This window comes from Halichoeres trimaculatus, unplaced genomic scaffold, assembly GCF_033239565.1.
Source record: "Halichoeres trimaculatus isolate MK-OKI-2021-1 unplaced genomic scaffold, fHalTri1.1 fHalTri1_scaffold_19, whole genome shotgun sequence".
Taxonomy (NCBI): Eukaryota; Metazoa; Chordata; class Actinopteri; order Labriformes; family Labridae; genus Halichoeres; species Halichoeres trimaculatus.
This window is the reverse complement of record NW_027437197.1, coordinates 1,742,371-1,763,799: the sequence shown is the minus strand read 5'-3', so window position 1 is coordinate 1,763,799 and position 21,429 is coordinate 1,742,371. Positions and strand designations below refer to the sequence as shown.

General features: G+C 42.1%; 2 protein-coding genes across 3 annotated transcripts; both read left to right on the top strand.

The window, feature by feature from the left end:
- The first annotated feature begins 1,005 nt into the window (after nucleotides 1-1,005).
- Nucleotides 1,006-14,880, top strand: med14 (mediator complex subunit 14). Of its 2 annotated transcripts, XM_074695185.1 has the most exons (29): nucleotides 1,006-1,426; nucleotides 2,319-2,345; nucleotides 2,454-2,559; nucleotides 2,656-2,829; nucleotides 2,916-3,045; nucleotides 3,149-3,277; nucleotides 3,367-3,474; nucleotides 4,347-4,479; nucleotides 4,813-4,963; nucleotides 5,047-5,158; nucleotides 6,583-6,708; nucleotides 6,811-6,889; nucleotides 7,132-7,291; nucleotides 7,418-7,612; nucleotides 7,692-7,826; nucleotides 7,909-7,985; nucleotides 8,071-8,231; nucleotides 8,310-8,456; nucleotides 8,538-8,782; nucleotides 10,122-10,391; nucleotides 10,826-11,075; nucleotides 11,541-11,663; nucleotides 11,852-12,022; nucleotides 12,920-13,158; nucleotides 13,236-13,415; nucleotides 13,508-13,615; nucleotides 13,692-13,817; nucleotides 13,905-14,094; nucleotides 14,201-14,880. In XM_074695185.1, exons 1-29 carry the CDS (start codon nucleotides 1,251-1,253, stop codon nucleotides 14,272-14,274), a joined length of 4,302 nt encoding a protein of 1,433 aa, XP_074551286.1. In that variant the 5' UTR covers nucleotides 1,006-1,250; the 3' UTR covers nucleotides 14,275-14,880. The 2 variants fall into 2 exon arrangements, with proteins under 2 accessions (XP_074551286.1, XP_074551287.1); XM_074695186.1 differs by lacking the exon at nucleotides 11,541-11,663.
- Nucleotides 14,881-17,025: 2,145 nt separating this feature from the next.
- On the top strand, nucleotides 17,026-21,015 carry LOC141808452 (uncharacterized). Its single transcript, XM_074695069.1, has 8 exons — nucleotides 17,026-17,484; nucleotides 17,756-17,874; nucleotides 17,961-18,021; nucleotides 18,095-18,162; nucleotides 18,244-18,346; nucleotides 20,198-20,316; nucleotides 20,398-20,543; nucleotides 20,620-21,015. Exons 1-8 carry the CDS (start codon nucleotides 17,424-17,426, stop codon nucleotides 20,726-20,728), a joined length of 786 nt encoding a protein of 261 aa, XP_074551170.1. The 5' UTR covers nucleotides 17,026-17,423; the 3' UTR covers nucleotides 20,729-21,015.
- Nucleotides 21,016-21,429: the final 414 nt, after the last annotated feature.

The window sequence follows — 21,429 nt, the reverse complement described above, 5'->3', positions numbered from 1 at the left end:
ACACACTTATCCCCCCCTCCCATCCTGCACTGGGCTCTTTGTGCTCTGACTGCACTGTGATTTGCCTTAGTCTAAAGTAGGAGCTCCTTTTTCAACCGAATTCATCTTAATTGTGTTTCAGCTGTATTGTGTTTACAAGCGTCACCCTCTGTGATTATGTGTAACATGATATTACCAATCTCTTTGGGCTAAAGGGGGACCATGGCCTGAAATAGGTCATAATAATCCTAAATCTATATTTTTTTCATACACATTTACAACCTGTCAATAATTTTGTCATATACATTTACCACTGTATTTTGATAATTACTATCAATCTACTACTATCTGCAAAGATACTTCTTAATGGACTGGATTGGCAGGCAACCCTAATAAATACACCATCACCATTTATTCCAATAGATTAGGAGACCATTTTATTTGGCACCTAATTTCATTTTGTCCATCATTGGGCATCAAATGGAATGATTTACAGACACTCGTGCATTTAATAACCTTGTTTCTTCCCTTACGATAATGAGTAAACCTCTGGTATGTCTAAGATTTTTTTTTGGTCAGTTTGGTTACAGAGGCTATATCTATCTATCTATCTATCTATCTATCTATCTATCTATCTATCTATCTATCTACATATATATATATATATATATATATATATATATATATATATATATATATATATATATATATATATATATATATAATTCTTTTTTTTTACCCCATTTTGCATGACTCAATTAAAATAAGTCCTCCAGAACAACAGCAACTATGCATTGACTCAACAGCCAAATAGCCTACATATTGATCTTTCTCGCAATGTCAGCAAATAAGCAAATAAATGTTAATGTATTAAAAACTCATTAAGCTACTCATTATTTATCACTCACTTGTGAACATCTTGTTTATCCTCACACTTGCCCTGGCCTGAAAACCAATGACCTAGCGTACAACGGCAACAAGAAACCGTCATGGCTCCCGCTCCGTGAAAGTCCGTTCAGGGTTTTCCTTCCAGCCGGACTTACGTTGAACGTTCCGACAGCAAAGATGGCGGTTGAGCAGCTCTGAGCTCCTCCGTGATGAGTTTCTTGCATTTGCGTATTTGTTACATTTTCAGTAATTAAACAGAATTACGGGTATCCTTCAGAGCTCCCCTTTGAGAGATATGTTGTGAAACTGCGGATATTTCTTTCAGCCGTTGCAGTTCGCTAGTTCTCCGCTCCTTGTAGCCACCTAGCTCTCGTCATTGTAAAATGGCTCCGGTGCAGATTGGCTCAGATGGGCAGCTCGTACCACTCGGAGGTCCGGTGGTTTCGGGTCCACAGCCTCCGCCACCCGGGACCCCAGCCACACAGGGGGTCCGGCTCAGCCTGCTGATTGAGTTTCTTCTTCAGAGGACCTACCATGAAATCACCCTGCTGGCAGAGCTGTAAGTAAAACATTGGCTCTGTAGGCCTCGATGCTAACTGAGCTAATAGGCTAACGTTAGTAAACTGAGGAGATGCTCCTCTTTCATTCTCTGGAATAAACAAGTTCACCAACAAGAGGAGAACCACTTATGTTCACATAGACCTTAATTAAGAGGCTTGGGACAGATTAAATCACTGTAGCCTGTCACAACAGTCTGTCTGAAGATCCTAAACTTAACTCATCTTTATTTATGAATCAGCTTTTGTATGCTTAACATGCAGCTCAAAGTGCTTCACTAAAGAGCTGTCAATAAATGAGAAGAGTCCTATTAAAAATTTTAAAATTAAAAACAACGCTGTAGAATAAAAATTAAAGTACATTTTAAAATAATTAAAATGAGTTTCGTGGCCAGGTTGGTGATGAGCCACTTTTATCAGTCACATTTTAAACACGGTTTCTCTTTACTTTCCTCCTTTTCCCTCACAACTTGAATTTTTTCACATGTAATAATAAAGTTCACATTATAACAATCACCTGCACGATTAAATCTCCTGTCAACAGTCATAAAGAGCCTTACTTAAACTAAAAATGTAAGAAACTGATGCTATAAAAGTAAACATAAAGCAACCCCTCAGTTATTACAAACACATGCCAAAAGCTAGGCAAGATTATTTACAGCGCACCTGTCACACTCTGAGGTAAGTCAAAGTGTTTTGGAGTTTAAAAAGATGCAATAACAGATTTTTGGTTGAAAAGCAGTAATAAAATATTTAGAATTTGTTAAATATGGCAATTATTTTTTTTTTAAGATTATTAAAAATAACAACTGCAACATAAACAAAAACAAAATAACCTAAAGACATTAAGCATTCAGAATACTAAGTTTAATATTTCTAATAATTGTTTTTCAGGCTTCCCAGGAAAACAGACATGGAGAGGTATGTTTTAATGAATTTCCTATGTTATAAACCATCGTTCTTTATACTTTTACTTTGTTTCTGTTGTACTTTTATTCTGCATAAGCTTAATACTAATTTTTTTACTAGAAAAATGGAGATCGTCCAGTTTGCCAGTCGTACCAGGCAGCTTTTTGTGCGACTGCTAGCCTTAGTGAAGTGGGCGAGCAATGCAGGGAAGGTGGAGAAATGTGCGGTATGTTGGCCTCTGTATCTTTATGATACCTTGCAAATTGTTCAGTTATCATCAGAGCACAAATAAACTCACCGTCATCTCTCTGTATTGTTTCAGATGATTTCTAGCTTCCTGGATCAGCAGGCCATCCTGTTTGTGGACACTGCTGATAGGCTGGCTTCACTGGCCAGAGATGCTCTCGTACACGCTCGTTTGCCGAGCTTTGCCATCCCGTTTGCCATCGATGTTCTCACCACAGGGTCATACCCACGCCTGCCGACATGCATACGAGTGAGTTTTCTCTTCTGCTAATCCTTATCAGTATGTTTCAATCTCTGATGTGTGTTTTCATGTATTTCTGATTGTTTTTTTTCCAGGATAAGATCATTCCTCCAGACCCCATCACCAAGAATGAGAAGCAAACCACTCTGAGTCAGCTCAATCAGATCCTACGGCACCGTCTCGTCACCACAGACCTCCCGCCTCAGTTAGCAAACCTCACAGTTGGTGTGTGAACCCACTGTTTCTTCTTGTTGTACCTGTTTACTCCAGTTGTATTTCTGTTTGGCGTGTTTTAAGAATTCATCTGCATGTGTGTAACTCTGTGTAGCTAACGGGCGTGTGAAGTTTCGTGTGGAGGGAGAGTTTGAGGCCACTTTGACGGTGATGGGAGATGACCCTGATATTCCCTGGAGGCTGCTGAAGCTGGAGATTCTTGTGGAGGACAAAGAAACTGGAGGTAAGTCATACAGATCATTTATTCTTTATCATTCATTGCTACTTTTATGCCTGTGTTTCCCTCATTGTGATGCTCCTCTGTGTTGACAGACGGCCGAGCCTTGGTCCACAGTCTGCAGGTGAACTTCATCCATGAGTTGGTCCAGGCCCGTCTGTGTGCAGATGAAAAACCTCTACAGGACATGTACAACTGCTTGCGTATCCTTTCCCTGTATATTTTATTTTCACACCAATGCCCAAAGAGACATCTTGTGTGTGTCCTGTACCAACACTCTTGGCCTAAGTCCCAGTTTGATGTGGACTGCTGCAGCAGGGTGGGAGTGTGTGTCTGAGCATATAGAGTATTGACTGGTCCAGCAGACCCATGCAGCATTCTAATGAGATACACAGCTGCAGAATTGCATCCTCCTGAACGGCCTCTTTTTTCATTCAAAAAGCACAACCCTTTTCTGTTTCTGACAGGAAAAGGGCATCTCCGTTCCCCTCACAGCCTGTCACCTGGTAAGGTCATGTGAGGTGCGTTTCTTGCAATGGAGATGTTTGTTTTCAATACCCGGAGGATTCACCACGTTTCTGAATATTTAGAAAACAGCAGCCTAATTAGCGTGCGTTAACCTTTTCATCCAAAGCGATAACCTTTGCAGAGTGAAACGGTGATTTCTTTAACATGTAGAGGAGGGTTTGGTCTGACCTGAGGCTGAGGCTGCAGGCTCATCAGTGAAATGAGAGAAACAACATCTTGTTAGCATTCACGCTAACAGCAGCGACCCTTATCATGCATGCAGGAAAAGTGCGACTGTGCTTATCACAATGCTAATCAGTACATCCCTGCTCTGCTTTTCCTCCAGCCAGTGCTAGCAATGCAGCTCACCGTGTCAATGAGCAGTCTGTGTTGGGTACAAATACCCCTTTTTATACCAGCAGGGTGTGTGTGTGAGTGTGTGTTCTGGGGATAAGTGTGCGTTATGAATATTAATGGAAAGAGATGTGTGTAGCACTTCATGTCCACTCACCTGGGCTCGACATTTTCCCACACCGTGTCTTCTTTTCTTTAACCACATTGTTTCCAGACTCCTTCTGTCTGTCGCTGCAGCTCGAGGTGCTGCGCTCTCAGACGCTCATGCTGATCAGGGAGCGGTGGGGCGACCTGGTGCAGGAGGAGAGATACATGCCTGCAAAGTACCTCACGCTCAACGTGTGGAAGTAAGAGTCAGAGAATCGTCTTTGCAAAGTTTTAAACACAAAAAATCTGATTATTGCAAGAAAGTTTAGAGTTTATCTTGCTTCTCTTTTCGCCTCAACAATGTCTCCATTTTCCTGTTGTCTGCTGCTTCTTTTAGGTAGTTTGTCCCAATTATATCTTCTAACAGAAAATGTCTTCACAGGCTATTTTTAGCTTAAGGCGGATTCAGTTTAGCTCTTGACTTCTCAGGAATATTAAAAATGGTGCATATGCAAGCTAACAGGATGTCCATGCTGAATATAATTGTTTGTACACGTCATTTAGAGGCGTATAACTGTTTCTTTCCACTTCAGCCAACAGGTTTTAGGGAGGAAAACAGGCACAGCATCAGTCCACAAAGTGACCATCAAGATCGATGAATCCGATGGATCGAAGCCATTACAGATCTCTCACGAGCCTCCTCTCCCGGCCTGCGACTCCAAGTTAATGGAGAGAGCTATGAGGGTAAGGCTGGTGTGTTCAGTGTTGGTCTCACTCTTTAAATTTCCTGCACTTCACTGATGTCTTCGTCTTTCTTCTTTCTCCAGATCGACCATCTGTCTGTGGAGAAACTTCTGATCGACAGTGTGCACGCCCGCTCTCATCAGAAGCTGCAGGAGCTGAAGGCCATCCTCAAAGCCAGCAATCCCAGTGACAACTGTGTGTATTCACTCTGCAGTCTCTTTATTTAAAGGCTTTCATACTGTCTATAATAAATAACGTGCACAGAAACAGTCTTTTCTCCAGCAGCAGCTGAAGCCTTGACACCTGACCCCAACCAGCAACACTTGAAACAGAAATAATAAACTGAAAAAATACATTATTTTTGGGCAAATAGGTTGCACACAGGGGTTTTTAATTGTTATCTAAGAACAAAAAAGTTACTATACCAATTAGGAACTTTTATACTCGCAGGCCCTGACTCCAAAATCCTGAATTTTTGGAAAGTACAGCCCTCCAAGCAGAGACTTTTCAAGGCATGATTGGCAACTACCCCATAACTAACTTAAGACCCTGGTTGTTGCTTAAAAAGTTCCTGGATCCTTGGGAAGGTTCCCCCTGTCAAAAAAGATCCTTTAGGACATCTGCAGCATAAAAGGTCCCATATTCTGCTCCTTTCCTGCAGTTTAATCTGGATCATTGATGTCTTCATGAAATGGTAGTAACATGTTTTGGTCCAAAAAGCCAATAAATCAAGCACAGCAGCATTGTTTCCAGGCTCTCATAGCCCCTCTGTTCAGAACGCTCTGATTTAGTGGGCGTGGCCTTCATATGTAAATGAGCCACCGCTGATACCGCCCCGCTCTTCCACGTCACTGAGAGCGGCGCCACAAGCTCCGAGTGCACAATAGAAAACAGAGAAGCTCGTTTACCGTAACATTACAGGCTAAAACAACAGGCTAACTGCAGCTAAAGTTAGCATCCTGAAGCTAACACAGAGACAGGGGGGACACTGAGGAAAAGCTCTTCATCTGCTCCACAGCACACAGCATTTAAAATACTCACATTTCCAGGGTCCCAGGTTTGTTGGAGGATGGTTGGTAATGCGCCTGGATTCAGGACCAGTCTATTGGCTAGCCCTCTGTTGGACTGTCCAAAGTTGGAAAAGCAGTCGGCCGTGAAGTGACTAGCACACACATGCACAGTTTTACTGAGTGTAGCTGGAACATTTCCTGATAAATGAACTCTAGACACTTAGTCTGTCTTCTTCAGAGATGGGAAGCTTGAGCATGGAGCTATGTGGCTGTTTACAGCCAAAAACAGAGCAGTGATGGCTCTTCAACTTCGGGGTTATCTGCTCTGGTGGACCAATCAGGTCAGACTTGCTCCTGATTGGTCAAAAAAGGGAATCGCTGATGTCGGCAAATCCCCAAAATCCAAACAGCTCGTTTTAGGTCAGGATTTTACATTCACAAGCTCTACTAAGAACAGGTTTGGTCATTAAATATCACATTTTGTGGGCTGGGAGGAAAGACAAAGACCCACAAATTTCACTAAAAGACTTAATAAAGTGATTTTTGCAGAATATGGGACCTTTAAACTGAGATTTTTATTTGAGGGTTTGTTTGCATCTTTTTTTCCAGCGTTTATCGAGACGGCTTTACCCACGCTGGTTATTCCAATCCTGGAGCCGTGCGGTCGCTCTGAGTGCTTACACATCTTCGTGGACCTGCATTCTGGCATGTTCCAGCCCATGCTGTATGGATTAGGTAAGTCAGAGATTTCTCCTGTTTTCGTCTTCATCCGATCTCAGCTTGTGTTTTTTTTTTTTACAGCTTTGTGATGATAAAACTTGTCTGTTCTCTTTGCAGATCAGTCCATGCTGGATGACATTGAAAAGACCATCAACGATGATATGAAGCGGATCACGTCTTGGCTTCAGCAGCTAAAGTAAGCCCGCCTATTCAGGGTTTTTTTTGAAAGAGGGATGAATGCAACATGTATGTTCAGGGAAAGTAGGAAATGTGTGTTTTGGCATGAGCAGGGTTAGCCGGTCTGACGCCTGCCCCTCGCTCGTCAAACGGGGTGATTTCTGTCAGCAGCTTCACTTGGCTGAGCAGGTGGCGAGCTGAGTGTTAAATCTGTGCTGGAGTCGAAGTACGAGCATGAAGCTTTTTTTTCTCTCTGTCAAGGTTCTGGTTGGGGGAGCAGCGCTGTCGACAGTCTGTGAAACACCTTCCCACTGTGTGCACTGATGTCCTTCACCTGTCAAACTCTGCCTCTCACCCCGTCGGCAGCTTGTCAAAACACAAACTCTTCATTAAGCTCACTCGTCTTCCGCAGTACTACATTGTGAGTGCTGTCCTTCATAAGACTTTAATATAATTCCTCCTTAAGTTAGCGCTCAGTTTACTGTTGGATCCTCTTTCTCATTTTCCCTTTTGGATCTTTCCCACTCCTCATCTCTTTTTAATGCAGGTGGTGGAGATGCTTGAAGTGCCAAGCAGTCCCACAGCGTTGCAGTACAAGTACTCCTTCCTGTCAGTGTCTCAGCTGGAAGGAGAGGACGGACCGATGTGTGCTCTGCTCCTGCAGCACTTCAAACCCAACCTGGAACACCTCGTTCAGGACACCACGGCGGGGAGAGGGGCGCGACCCGGGACCAAGAGAAAGGTAGTTAGTGCCAAAGCAGCAGTAAAGGATGGCGACAGCTTCATTCCTCATAATCCGTCTCTTTGTGTCTGCTGTTCAGATTTCAGGGGAGCAGGGCGACTCGGAGCCCAAGAAGCCGAAACGTTCAGGAGAGATGTGTGCCTTCAACAAAGAGCTGGCTCACCTCGTAGCAATGTGTGACACCAACATGCCTTTCATCGGCCTCAGAACAGAGGTACACACCTCATCCTTCATCTCAACATGTGTCTCAGCATCTTCTGTTTCGCTAACACTGATGTTCTCCTGTGTTCGAGCAGCTGTCCAACATGGAGATCCCAAACCAGGGCGTCCAGGTGGAGGGTGACGGCAGCAGTCACGCGATACGTCTTTTAAAGTAAAACACACGTTCATTTAAAGTCGTTTTTCAAGCTTCAGGAATAAAAACTGAGGTAGCTTCACAGTGTATTTTCACCCTGCAGGATTCCTCCATGTAAAGGTGTCGGAGAGGAGACCAGGAGAGCTTTGGAGAAGTCCTTACTGGACTGCACCATCCGGCTGCAGGGCAGGAACAACCGGACCTGGGTGGCTGAACTGGTCCTGGCTAACTGTCCTCTGAACAGCACGCACAGCAAAGAGCAAGGTACGCAGTGATCACAGAGTCTTTCAGGGTGTTAATCAGGATGTGCACTCCTCTAAATGTGATCTTACACGTCCACAGCCTCCACGCGGCACGTCTATCTGACCTATGAAAACCCTCTGTCGGAGCCTGTCGGAGGGCGCAAGGTGGTGGAGATGTTCCTGAACGACTGGAGCGCCATCAGCCAGCTCTACCAGTGTGTCCTCAACTTCTCCCGTGCTCTGGCAGGTGTGTGAGTCTGAAAAGCATCACGTTGGTGCAGAAGTCTTCACTGTGAGCTCCAGATCTAACTCCAGCTCTTTCCTGCAGAGATGCCGTCTTTCCTGAGCCTCTTCTCCGAGGTGCGGCTCTATAACTACAGGAAGCTGGTGCTGTGCTACGGCAGCACCAAAGGCAGCTCCGTCACCATCCAGTGGAACTCCAACAGCCATCGTTTCCACCTGGCGCTGGGTACCGTGGGGCCCAACTCTGGCTGCTCCAACTGCCACAACATCATCCTCCATCAGCTGCAGGAGATGTTCAACAAGAACCCAAATGTGATGCAGCTGCTGCAGGTACTCACAGTTTGGTTAGACATGACCAAGGGTCTTCAACCTGTGGCTCTTTAAATCCTTTGCAGTGGCTCCTAGCTTAAAAAAAATTACAGAAATAAAGATTATTTTTCTTACTGAGGGTAATGATGATAAGAAACATAAAATAATGATAGTATAATTTGACTGCCATAGTGCTAGTGTGATAAACATGCTTTATATGTAACAAGATATTAGCAAACAACAAAAAAGGTGAATTAAGCAATATTAATGTTATCAAATTCAAGTAGCCTATTCTTTCAAACATTTTGTAATTTTTGCAAATGTATTCAATTTCTCCTTTTTCTTTTGCAGTTTTTTATATTCCAAATCTTTTTTTTGACATTTTTGCAATTTTTTTTTAAAAAAAAGCAATAATGCAAAAATTATTTAAAAATTTTGCATTTTTTCAAGAAGCTCCATTAAAAAAAAAACAAAAAACAAAAAAAAAAACTAATTTTGAAATTTGTAAATTTAAAAAACAAGATAAATTTTATTTTAATAAAAAAAGAAAAAAATTTGGAAACTTGAAATTTCAAAAGTTTAGACATTTTTGATTTTTTTTAAAGCAAAAATGCAAAAAATTATTCAAAATCTTTGCAAATTTTTTTAGAATTACAAATATTTCGCTTTTTTTTAATAGCTTCATTAAAAAAAACTTATTTTTAAAATCTCATTTATTTATGCAAAATTTGTAATTTTCAAAAAACAAGTTAAATTTGATTTTAATTTAAAAAAAAACAAAAAATATTTTGGGAACTTGAAATTTCAAAAAAATTAGACAGTTTTAAAAAGTTTTTAACAAGCGAAAATGCAAAAAGTATTTTAAATCTTTGGAATTTTTTTTAAGTTACAAAAATTTTGCAATTTTTTAGACATTTTTTAAATAGCTACTTTGAAATCTCATTTATTTATGCAAAATTTGTTAATTTCAAAAACAAGTTCAATTCAATTTTAATAAAAAGAAAATGGAAACTTGAAATTTAAATTTTTTGACATTTTTGGAAATTCTTGAAATTTCAAAAATTCGACATTTTAAAAAATTTCACTTAAAAAAAAATTCTGGAAGTTTATTAAAGGTTATTAGACAAAAAACTCCTTTTTTAGATAACTTTTTGCTAGTACAGAATTTTACACACTTCATAGTTTGGGTTGTGAAGATAAATAGATTTTGTGGCTCCTGAATGACTTTAATCCAGATGAGCTGAGGGAAATGTCTCCTTTGAAAGTGAAGGTCACAGACCCCTGGAAATGAAGGATACTTTAAATGTTTTTCGTTTTTCCTCTTCTTTCACGTCTAACCCGTCTCCTTGTTCCTCTCCAGGTGCTGTTCGACACGCAGGCCCCTCTGAATGCAATCAACAAGCTACCAACAGTGCCCATGCTGGGCCTGACCCAGCGCACCAACACTGCCTACCAGTGCTTCTCCATCCTCCCGCAGTCCCCCACACACATCCGCCTGGCCTTCAGGAACATGTACTGCATCGACATCTACTGCCGCAGCCGCGGCGTGGTGGCCATCAGAGACGGCGCCTACAGCCTGTTTGACAACACCAAGATCGTCGAGGGTTTCTACCCGGCTCCTGGACTCAAGGTATCAGCGATGTCTCGTCTGCTTTCCAAAACATCCTGAATTCTGGGAAATATTTTCAGGGTTAGAAAACTGGTGTGACTGTTGAAAATGAAAAGCCCCGCCGGCAGCCAGTCAGCTTCAATAACTGATAAAAACAGGAAGTTATGAGTCTGAAACAATAAATTAAGCTTCTTTAAGGTCACTCATCCAGCTTCTTTCTATCGCTGTGAAGTTATTTGTTTTCTAAGAATTTGTTCAGCTGATAAACCCCAAATCAGTTTATGTGAAACAACAAGTTGCTCTCGGGGTGTTTTTTTTAATCTCACTGTTTCCCGTCTGTTTCCCTCCTTGTTACACTCACATCCTCTGTGATAAAACAGAGTGTATCTGATGTTTCTGTGTGTCGGAGCAGCTCAGACACACTCTGATGATGAATCCTGTCTTCCTCTGTCCAGACCTTCCTCAACATGTTCGTGGACAGTAACCAGGACGCTCGCAGACGCTCCGTCAACGAAGACGACAACCCGCCCTCTCCGGTGGGCGTGGATGTGATCGACACTCTAATGGGCCAGTTACAAGCTCCTCAGCCTCCGCAGCCAATGAGAGGAGGAGCAGGAGGTGTTTACCCTCCTCTCACGTCACCGCCACCAAACTACCACCCTAACGTAACTCCATCACCGTCCATGATGCCCACGCAGTCACCAGGTAAACGCCACTTTGCTTCCTGCAGTTTGTCTCAGTATGTGTGAGTGAAGGAGGAATTTGAACCGACAAACTGTTTTTGGTCACTTCATTCTGCTCCCATCCTCCGCCCTGCTGAGTTTTTGTCAGAGCATTTCATGTTAAAGCCAAAAAAAGAAAGCGGTAACGCAGCGACCATGTGTGCCCGTTTTGATTTCTGTGAATCCATGAGATGAGTTTTGTTTCTCATGCGACATACACACGCCTCGCCTCGCCGCTCCGCAGAGAGGGAACAAAGCATGCATTTAGTCCGCCTCCTCCATCCCTCCATCCCAGCCCGCCAGCCGCAGACTGCAGCCCTTCCGCCCTGCTTCAGAGTGTGTACATGAGTGTGTGTACATGTGTGTGTGTGTGTGTGTGAGCAAAGAGAACTTGTCAACCTCAGAGTCTGACGAGCCATTTGGTGTGTGTGTATGTGTGTGTGTGCAGGGAACATCCATGCCTCTGGCTCCCCTAGTGGAGCTCTGAGGGCACCCTCTCCCTTTGGGCCCACCCCGTCTCCGTCTTCTCTGGGCATAGCCATGGGTCAGACCAGCTTTGCCAGTCCCCACGGTAAGCAGCAGGGTGGTGGTAAACGCTGGTCTGTGGGGCTGAACGGAGCACGCTCAGGTCTTCAGACTTTAGAGAGTTCAGGATGCACAGCGGGGGGGGCACAGCGTGGTACCTGCATGTCACTTCTTTCTGTGGTGCTTGTTCGGTGTCGTTCTGTCTCTCATCGCTGTTTCTCTCCGCTGCTTCAGGTGCTCTGGATCCCAGCTCACCGTACACCATGGTGTCCCCCAGCCACAGGTGGCCGGGCTCACCCCAGGTCTCAGGGCCTTCTCCGGGGGCCAGGATCCACGGCATGTCCCCTGGTAATCCATCACTGCACTCGCCTATCCCCGACCCTCATTCTCCACGGGCTGGGACCAGTAAGTGTTGAAACTTTGACTTTTAGAAATTAAAAACTACAGATTTCTTTCATAATATAATAAAAATGATTATTTATTAAATTAATTATTATTATTTTTTTTTTGGTTAAATTTTTTTTATATATTTATTTATTTAATGTTGATATTTTTAGTATTATTGATTTATTTATTTATAATTTTATTCTTTTATTTATTAATTGTAGATTATTTTAGTATTTATTTATTTTTTGGTTATTTTTTTTAGTATTTATTTATTTTTTGTTGATTTTTTTAGTAATTATTTTTTTATTTTTTGGTTATTTTTTAGTATTTATTTATTTATGTATTTATTAATTTTATTTATTTATTTATTGTTATTTTTTGTATTTTTTATTTAATTTTTTATTGTTGATTTTGTCTTTATTGTTGATTATTTAGTGTTTTTTAGTATTTATTTATTTATTGTTGATTTTAAAATTAATTATTTATTTATTTATATTTTAAATGAAAAAATGAAAAAATATATTTAAAAAAAAAAAAGAGAAATATTTTAACGTTGTTCTGAGACTTCAGTGTGTGTGAGGTTTCCTGTGAGAGGACAGCAGCCTTTTAAGGGAGCGTAACATCATTTTAAACATTTTATTTACTGGAACATTAAAATAAACAGGTCAAGTTTCCTGTGCTTATTTTTAACTCATTAAAAAGATATGACTAAACCGTCCCAGGGCAAAAACAAACAGAAAACAATCATCTTTCTCATCCCACAAAGATTTCACACTCCAAAAATAAACCGTGCAGCGCTCCCTGGTGGGCAAACTGTTGCATAAGCCAGATGTAAACAGGAAGTTGTGATTCTCACACACACATATGAACACAGCGGCTCTGATCTTGTCTTTTCTCCCTCTGTCTCTGCTCCAGGTTCACAGGTCATGCCCACCAGCATGCCTCCACCCCGAAAGCTACCTCAGCGCCCCTGGGCCGCCTCCATTCCCACTATCCTCACCCACAATGCCTTGCATGTGCTTCTGCTCCCCTCACCCACTCCCTGCCTGGTCCCGGGCCTGGCGGGAAGCTACCTCTGCTCGCCTCTGGAGCGCTTCCTGGGTTCGGTCATCATGAGACGGCACCTGCAGAGGATCATCCAGCAGGAGGCTAATGTAAGACAGAGATCCTGCTCTCCTACACACTCTGATTTTACTCCTCCTCCTCTGATTTCACCTCGTTTCTCCTCCAGTTATCCATCGTGAACTCCAATGAGCCGGGCGTGATCATGTTCAAAACAGACGTGCTCAAGTGCCGCGTGGCTCTCAACCCAAAGAACTACCAGACGCTGCAGCTCAAAGTCACTCCAGAAAACACGGGTCCCTGGTCCCAGGAGGAGCTCCAGGTGCTGGAGAAGTTCTTCGAGACCCGGGTGAGCACACAGCGTCAGGTTACAGCTCCGCTCTGAGGCTCTCCTCACTCCTCTCTTCATCCATCCATGTTTTACTCCTCCTTTCTCTGCAGGTCGCTGGTCCTCCCTTTAAATACAACACTCTGAATGCCTTCACCAAGCTGCTGGGCGCACCCACCAACATCCTGAGGGACTGCGTGCGCATCATGAAGCTGGAGCTGGTGGGTTGATGTTTATGCAAAGGAAGGAGCTGGAAACACGCAGGTGGATTTATTTAACACGTCTCCTCTCTTTCAGTTCCCTGACCAGGCTGCACAGCTGAAGTGGAACGTCCAGTTCTGCCTCACCATCCCTCCCAGCGCTCCGCCCATCGCCCCTCCAGGAACCATCGCCGTGGTGCTCAAGTCCAAGATGCTCTTCTTCGTAAGTCTCTGAGCTTTTCACCTTTGATTACTGCCTCCTCCTGACCCTGTGTTTGACCCCGTGTTTGATCCGTGTGTGTGTTCACAGCTGCAGCTCACCCAGCGCATCCCCGTGCCCCAGGAGCCCGTGAGCATCATCGTGCCCATCGTGTACGACATGGCCACGGGGCTCACGCAGCAGGCCGATATCCCCCGACAGCACAGCTCGTCTGGAGCTGCAGCGCTCATGGTTTCTAACATCCTGAAGAGGTTTAACGAGCTGCATCCTGCCAGACCGGGTGAGACCTTCAGCACTTCACCCAGAAACCAGTCACCAATACGTGTGTTTTATAAAATGTAAACCTCTTTTATCTCCTGCTAAAGCTCAACGTGTCTCATTCTCAGGTGAGTGCACGATATTCGCTTCTGTTCACGAGCTGATGGCCAACCTCTCCCTACCACCCGGCACCCGTCAGTAGAACCTGCCCCGGAGCCATAAAACCAACCACCCTCTCCTCTCGCCTCCTCTCGCCTTCACGGCCGAGGAGCAAACAGTCTGTGGACTCAAGATGTCAAACAAAGCAGGTGTTGTACCTGCTGCAGACCCTGGACCTCTGACCTGACGTGTGACTCAAAAGGACGATCAAACGCTCCGTCGAACAGGAGCCGCACGCCGACTTCATGACGCGGTCGATCTTTGGGGTCATTTCATGCAAAAGGATATAAATGTTATTTTCCTCCAGGTGCACTTGTAAACAAGATTATCTATTGAATTTAAGGTTGTTTACAAAAATCTGTACATTGCTGTATATTTGAAAAGAATCAGGTGAGTTAGATTTTCTAGAGAACGTCTTTGTTTTGTTTTTTTATAACGCCAGACTGATATTTCTTTAGTATCAGGAGATATATTCCTTAGCACACTGTCTAAATGTCCCTTTGCCTCTCCTTTGTCTGTGTTTTGATTTCAAACTCTCTTTGGATACTGGAACACTGCATCAAACTTTATACGCCTCTTGTATTTTATTAAGAGCTGATTTGAAACAACCTGCCTGACTTTGCTATTTAATAAACCAAGCCTAGAGTTGGTTTGTGCTTTGGGGGTTTTCTACAGCGGGTACGACGAGTTATACGATCAGGAAATAAGAGGAGCAACACACAAACTATCAAGAAACAATGTTTTACTTATAAAACTCTTAAAATTTAATAGAAAATAATTTCAGCTGCAGCAAAGAGCTGAATTACTGCATCTTTATTCTCACCACTCTTTGGTCTCTGCATCTTTCCTGCTGCAGTAACGAGTCGGATGCTTTCATCTCCTAAAATCTTACTCCTCACTCAGGAACAGTTTGTTATTCCTGCTCATAATCTGAACACATCTGAGCAGTGGCGTGCACAGACCATTGAAGGGCAGGGCTGAAAAGGAAAAAAAAGGCACCTCCAACATGTTATCGCAACTAGAGAGAGGGCTTCATCACGCTTTAACCCCTTAATGCCTGTTTTCGCAAATTTACAACAAACACATTCTATATATACATAAATATTGATTCATATTCAACACTTAATAATGATCGTATCAGATGCACTTTGTCAAAATATAAAGGTCAGAGGGTGAACTTCTCTTTTCTATACATATAACTTTTTTATAACTGTTATATGTGCTATTTTAAAATTAAAAATCTTCCCTCGATTTAAGATCTGTAAAAATGCAAAAACATTTTTTTTTATTAAATGTGATTATAGATTAATTTAGGCAGCAAGGCAAGGAGAGTTTATTTATATACATTTAGCAAATTCAAAATGCTTTACAGAGAAAAAAAATATAAATAACAAAAAAATAAATTAATTAAAAATTAGATAATAAATAACACAAAATAAAATAAAAATAAATGCATAAAAAAAGAAAAAAGGTTAAAACAGATTAAAGATAAAAGCATAAAATTTGCAGTTGCAGAGTTGTGCGGTTAAAAAAAAGATATTACAACATTTAAGGGTTAACCAGCCTGGAGGGAACTGAAGCTTGTGTTTTTTAACAGCTCTTTTGCATCTAAATGATTTTAAGTTCTTTTAAAGTGAAAAATTTTCTTTTGGAAATCTGTTGGAGAACTTTACAGTGACACTTTTCCAACTGTAAAAGGTGAGGCTTGATAGGTGTTTACATGTTTGCAAAGAGTGCTTCAGCACCACCATGTGGTTTGTACGGAAGAGGATTAGGGCCACTGAAAAAAAACAATACCTCCAATTTTTTTTAATATTATTTTTATTTTCTGAAAAAAGTCACCATTCTGAGATTTAAGTCTGAATTTTGACTTTTTTCACTCCGAAAAGAATGAAAATAAATTTTTTTGGATGTTTTTTTTAAGTTATTTTTTTGCAGTGGCCCTAATCCTCCGTAGTTAAGATATAGAAAAAAAACGGTAAAATCTTAGTTAAATATCCAACATTTATTTTTCTAAATATGTGAAATCAATCATCATTTTAACTCAAATTGTCATTACAAGACTTCTACCAGGATTCACAATTTTACTATTATTATTTATTCTTTATCCTCACGGTTTGTTTGATAGAGACAAAGCTACTGATTAAGTATAACTTCTCTGTTTAAAGTTATTATACACATTCAATTATTTATTACAGCAAATATACATGTTTCATATCATTATTAAAAATGTTATTGGTTTAGACAAAACAGTACTCTTTTTCTTTTCCCCTTGTCCCTCCCTTGATAATATCTTCATAAGATCCAAAAGCATCTCTTGACCAATGAAAAAAAAAAGTAAATAAATTATAATAAAAAATTATAACAAACAAATTATAATAAATAAATAAATTATAATAAAAAATATAACAAACAAATTATAATAAATAAATAAATTATAAAAAAAATTATAATAAACAAATTATAATAAATAAATTATAATCAAAAATTATAATGAATAAATAAATAAATGAGTGACTAAGAATAATTATCATTATGATATCTAGATACTCATCTGTCTTTTTCAAACAGCTGTAGAAACTGACACAGAGATTAAAGCTGTTCATAGTTTTTAACTTTTGTCTCTGTTCCGGTTTTTGGCGAAATAAAAAAAAAAAGAGAAATTAAAAAAAAAAGATCAGAAGACATAAAAGCTAAAAGATGATCTCATAGAGTCTGAGAGGATGAAGCCTGATCCTCATCCTCCTCAGGTGATGATGCTGAGATCTTCATCCTAAAGATGACGTCACCCTGCTCGCTCGGCTCGCGCTCACTTTGTGAATGTGGGGGGCGTTCAAAGCTGCAAATCCGGCTGTGGCTGCGCGGCTGTTGTTGCAAAGGGCGTGGGCATTGTTTTAATCCACTCCTCAGCCTCCACACAGCGAGCCCGCATGGACCCACGGGGTGACGGCTCCACTCTGCACCGTCACCTGCGTGGAAAGGACGAATAGGAGATGGTTATCATCGGGTTGTTTATCAGCCGGAACCAGAGACCGAGACTCGGACGCGTCCCTGCGGTCCCTGCTGAGGACAGTCCTGGAGAGATGCCGTGAATCTGAGCAGATGCCAGGGAAATCTGTGACAGATTGAGCCTCTTCGCGCCCTCTGTGGCTTCACTGAGACATCAGGAGAATCTTCGAGGATCGATCAGACATGGCAGTGAGCAGCACGGAGCCGCTGTGTCTGCCCTGCGCCTATCACGCAGCTTTTAAAGGTGAGTCTGACCCAGGAAGCCTCAGCCTGTCTGTGCCACTCTTTGTTTCTGTGTGTCTGTCTGTGTTTTGGGAGGAGTGCACCCTGCAGGACCTGTCTCTGACCCCCCTCCCCTCCGGAGTCTGAGCCTCCTCCTGTAAACCTGGATGAGACAGAGATGCTGCAAAGAGATGACATAATGCTGCTTGTTCAGGCTGCAGTGGAGCTCCTGTGTGTGTGTGTGTGTGTGTGTGTGTGAGTGTGTGTGAGACTGATCTGGTGTCTGCTGTCAGTGGAGCTACAGGTGAAGAGACCTCTGATGCCGGTCCAGCTGAGTCCGGAGCAGGTGGGGCTGGAGATGCTGTGTCTGTGTGGGCAGCTGGATCTCCTCATCAGGGCACAGATGCAGCAGGTAGACTCACCTGAACTCACTGACCTCTGGTTTCTGCAGCTTCTGTTGAAATGTGACATCAAGGTCTCGTTTGCTTCATGTTTCAGTTCCAGGAGCAGTTAGGACAAGGCTGCAGCCCAGAGGAGTCCGACACTTTCCAGGCTCAAGGTGAGCGTCAGACAGCTTCTCAATCTTTCTCCTGACTCACTTCACTCTCATGTATTTGTGTTTTTTCTTCCAGGCTCAGACATCCTGGACCAGATGCTGCAGTGCCTTGAACACCTACCAAAGCCTATGCCCCAGCTGGAGGTACCACACCAACAAACTGTCCAGATTAACAATGATCTGACCTTTTATTATCATGGATTCACTGTGCGCTTGTTCCTACAGGATTATTTAGACATGACGGGTCTGTCGGCGATGTTCCCTCGGGTGGAGGTGTTTCTGATTCAAGGCAGTCCCGTGGAGATGCTGGAGAAGCCTCCGATGGATGGTAGGAGATCCTGTGTTGGTTTGTACTCTTTGCGTGTGTGGGTCTGAGGGGTTGCAGACTAACAGACTAACAACTAACTCTCCCATGCCCTTTGAGTTGAAAAACCGGCACTAGATCTGCCCTCTTTGATGCAAAAAAACATATGCTTAAGTGTTGTATTATATGCAAAACACATGCTAGGTGCCATTTTGGGGCAGGAACACAGGCTAAAGTGACTTCTGTGGTGCAAAAACACATGCTAGGTGCCATTTTGGTGCAAAAATACACGCTAAAGTCACCTCTGTGGCACAAAAACACATGCTAAAGTGCCCTATTATATGCAAAACACACACCAAAAAGCTCTATTATATCCATAACACATGCTAAAGTGCCCTCTTTGGTGCAAAAACACATGCTAGGTGCCATTTTGGTGCAAAAACAAAGGCTAAAGTGACCTCTGTGGCGCAAAAACACATGCTAGGTGCCGTTTTGGTGCAAAAATACATGCAGGAGGGCCCTCTTTGGCGCAAAAACACATGTGAAAGTGCTCAATTAAATGCAAAACACACTCTAAAAAGCCCTATTATTTTCAAAACACATGCTAAAGTGCCCGTCTTTGGTGCAAAAAAACTTGCTAGGTGTCATTTTGGTGCAAAAACACAAGCTACAGAGACTCTGTGGCACAAAAACACATACTAGGTGCCATTTTGGTGCAAAAACGAAGCTAAAGTGACCTCTGTGGTGCAAAAACACATGCTAGGTGCCCTATTATACGCAAAAGACATACAAAAAAGCTCTTTTATATTCATAACACATGCTAAAGTGCCCTCTTTGGTGCAAAAACACATGCTAGGTGCCGTTTTGGTGCAAAAATACATGCAGGAGGGCCCTCTTTGGCGCAAAAATACATGCTAGGTGCCGTTTTGGTGCAAAAATACATGCAGGAGGGCCCTCTTTGGCGCAAAAATACACGTGAAAGTGCTCAATTAAATGCAAAACACACTCTAAAAAGCCCTATTATTTTCAAAACACATGCTAAAGTGCCCGTCTTTGGTGTAAAAAAAACTTGCTAGGTGTCATTTTGGTGCAAAAAAAAAAGCTACAGAGACTCTGTGGCGCAAAAACACATGCTAGGTGCCATTTTGGTGCAAAAACACAGGGTACAGTATTCTCTGTGGCGCAAAAGCATATGCTAGGTTCCATTCTTTGCAAAAACACACGCTTAAGTGTTCTCTTTGTCGCAAAAACAAATGTGAAAGTGCCTTTTTATATGCAAAACACATGCTACAGTGCCTTCTCTGGCGCAAAAAACCTTGCTAGGTGCCATTTTGTCACAAAAGTGCATACTAAAGCGCCCCCTTTGGCGCAAAAACACACACCACAGTGCCCCCTTATGTGCAAAAAAAACAGTAAGGTGCTCTTTTTGGCGCAAAAACACATACAATGTGTCATATAGGAGCAAAAACATGTACAAAAGTGCCCTGTTTGGTGCTAATATTGGCGCCAGTGTGCTTTTTAAAACAGGCAGAACTTTGTGCTTTCTTCAGAGTTGAGATGTGTTGTTTGTGCTTTTTTTACTTTTGCCCCTGGCCTTCAAAAGTCTGTTCACGGCTCTGTTTCAAAGGCAGTGATGGGCTCTTTACCCCCCTTAATAATGAACATTTCTGTGTAATTTCAAGTTTTAAATTAAAAAAAATTGAGCTGGACTATGAGACGCCAAACACTAACATCTGACTGTGCTGAATAGAACACACAGGATCCTCCCTGAGCAGGATAAACTGATTTTATATAACAGCTGGATGAATCATCTCCTCACTCTGTCTGTAAACATCTCCACAGGAAAACTCTGCCTCATGTTTACGTCTTTTGCAGAATATTTCTTCCACATTGCCAGACTGAACCAGCTCCTGGTGCTGAGTCAACAGCTTGAAGAGGACATCAGACACCTTGGGAGTCACAAATACATCGCCCACCAGCTCTCAGTCATATACGTAAGAACACAGCTTCTCTGCAGTCTGCATCGACCTGCGTCTCTTTCCTCTACCGTCAGCTTTCTGCTCTTCGTCCTGCAGCAGGTGGTCAGCTCCTTCAGAGGGATCCAGGCCTTCTACGACGTGAAGAAAGACATCGAGGCCAACTTCAAACAGATGAAACAGTGTCTGGTGGCAGAGGAAGGCTCCAGACACGAGCCTCAGCTGGCGGCTCACTACATCAGCTGGTGAGTCTCCATCCAGACGTCTCAGAAACACAGAGAGATGCTGACTGGAGATAACGCTGCGCTCTTCTTCCTGCAGGATCCTAGAAATCACTCAGAGCCTAAACTCCACCGTGCTGTCTCTACCGGAGGAGCTGACTGACGACATTCACCAGGCCGTGACCTTCGTGTCCCAGTTCCTGTCCTGACCGGGTGACGCTGACCACGCCTCTGTTTTTATGAACCTTCTGATGGATGCACCAGGTCTCTCCAGGAGCAGATCCAACATGAACTGAATCAGTAACGACTGTGAAAGGTGCTAAAAACTTCATCACCGGTTGGAGTCTGGATTAAAGAGTTTACTTTATTTACAAACCATGTAGGTTTTTGTATTTTCCTCTCGTGTGCTGTTTGGAAATGAATGTAAGCCTGGTCAATCCCTCCTTGCACTACTGTAAGAACTACCAGTTTCTTTTATACCTAAAATAAAGTTAACTGCACAAAAGATGAGTCTCCTCTGGTTCCCCGAGTCAAAGTGTCAAAGTCAAGAAATACAAGATGAGGTCAACAACACCAGGGAATGATGCTGACAGAAAGATCAGGAGGAACTGGCACAGAGACGAGAGAAGTTTTTTTTTAAATTATTATTCTTGTCTCCTTCTTCTTCTTGTTTTTATTTATTTATTAAATATTATCATTATTATTATTATTATTATTATTATTATTATTATTATTATTACTATTATTATTATTATTATTATTATCATTATTGATCTTATTATTTTTATTATATAATTATAATAAAAATAATTATCATTATTATTAATATCATTAATGATATTATTATCACTATTATTTTCTTATTATTATACATTTATAATTCATTGAATCGTTTATTTTTTATTTTGTA

Bases quoted from the DNA above. Each gene is read 5' to 3' on its own strand.
- med14 (XM_074695185.1), top strand. From the start codon at position 1,251: ATGGCTCCGGTGCAGATTGGCTCAGATGGGCAGCTCGTACCACTCGGA. The intron at 4,480-4,812 runs GTAAGAGTCAGA...TTTCCACTTCAG, and splicing joins CTCACGCTCAACGTGTGGAA to CCAACAGGTTTTAGGGAGGA. The intron at 4,964-5,046 runs GTAAGGCTGGTG...TTCTTTCTCCAG, and splicing joins TAATGGAGAGAGCTATGAGG to ATCGACCATCTGTCTGTGGA.
- LOC141808452 (XM_074695069.1), top strand. From the start codon at position 17,424: ATGGCAGTGAGCAGCACGGAGCCGCTGTGTCTGCCCTGCGCCTATCAC. The intron at 18,022-18,094 runs GTGAGCGTCAGA...TTTTTCTTCCAG, and splicing joins CGACACTTTCCAGGCTCAAG to GCTCAGACATCCTGGACCAG. The intron at 20,317-20,397 runs GTAAGAACACAG...TTCGTCCTGCAG, and splicing joins ACCAGCTCTCAGTCATATAC to CAGGTGGTCAGCTCCTTCAG.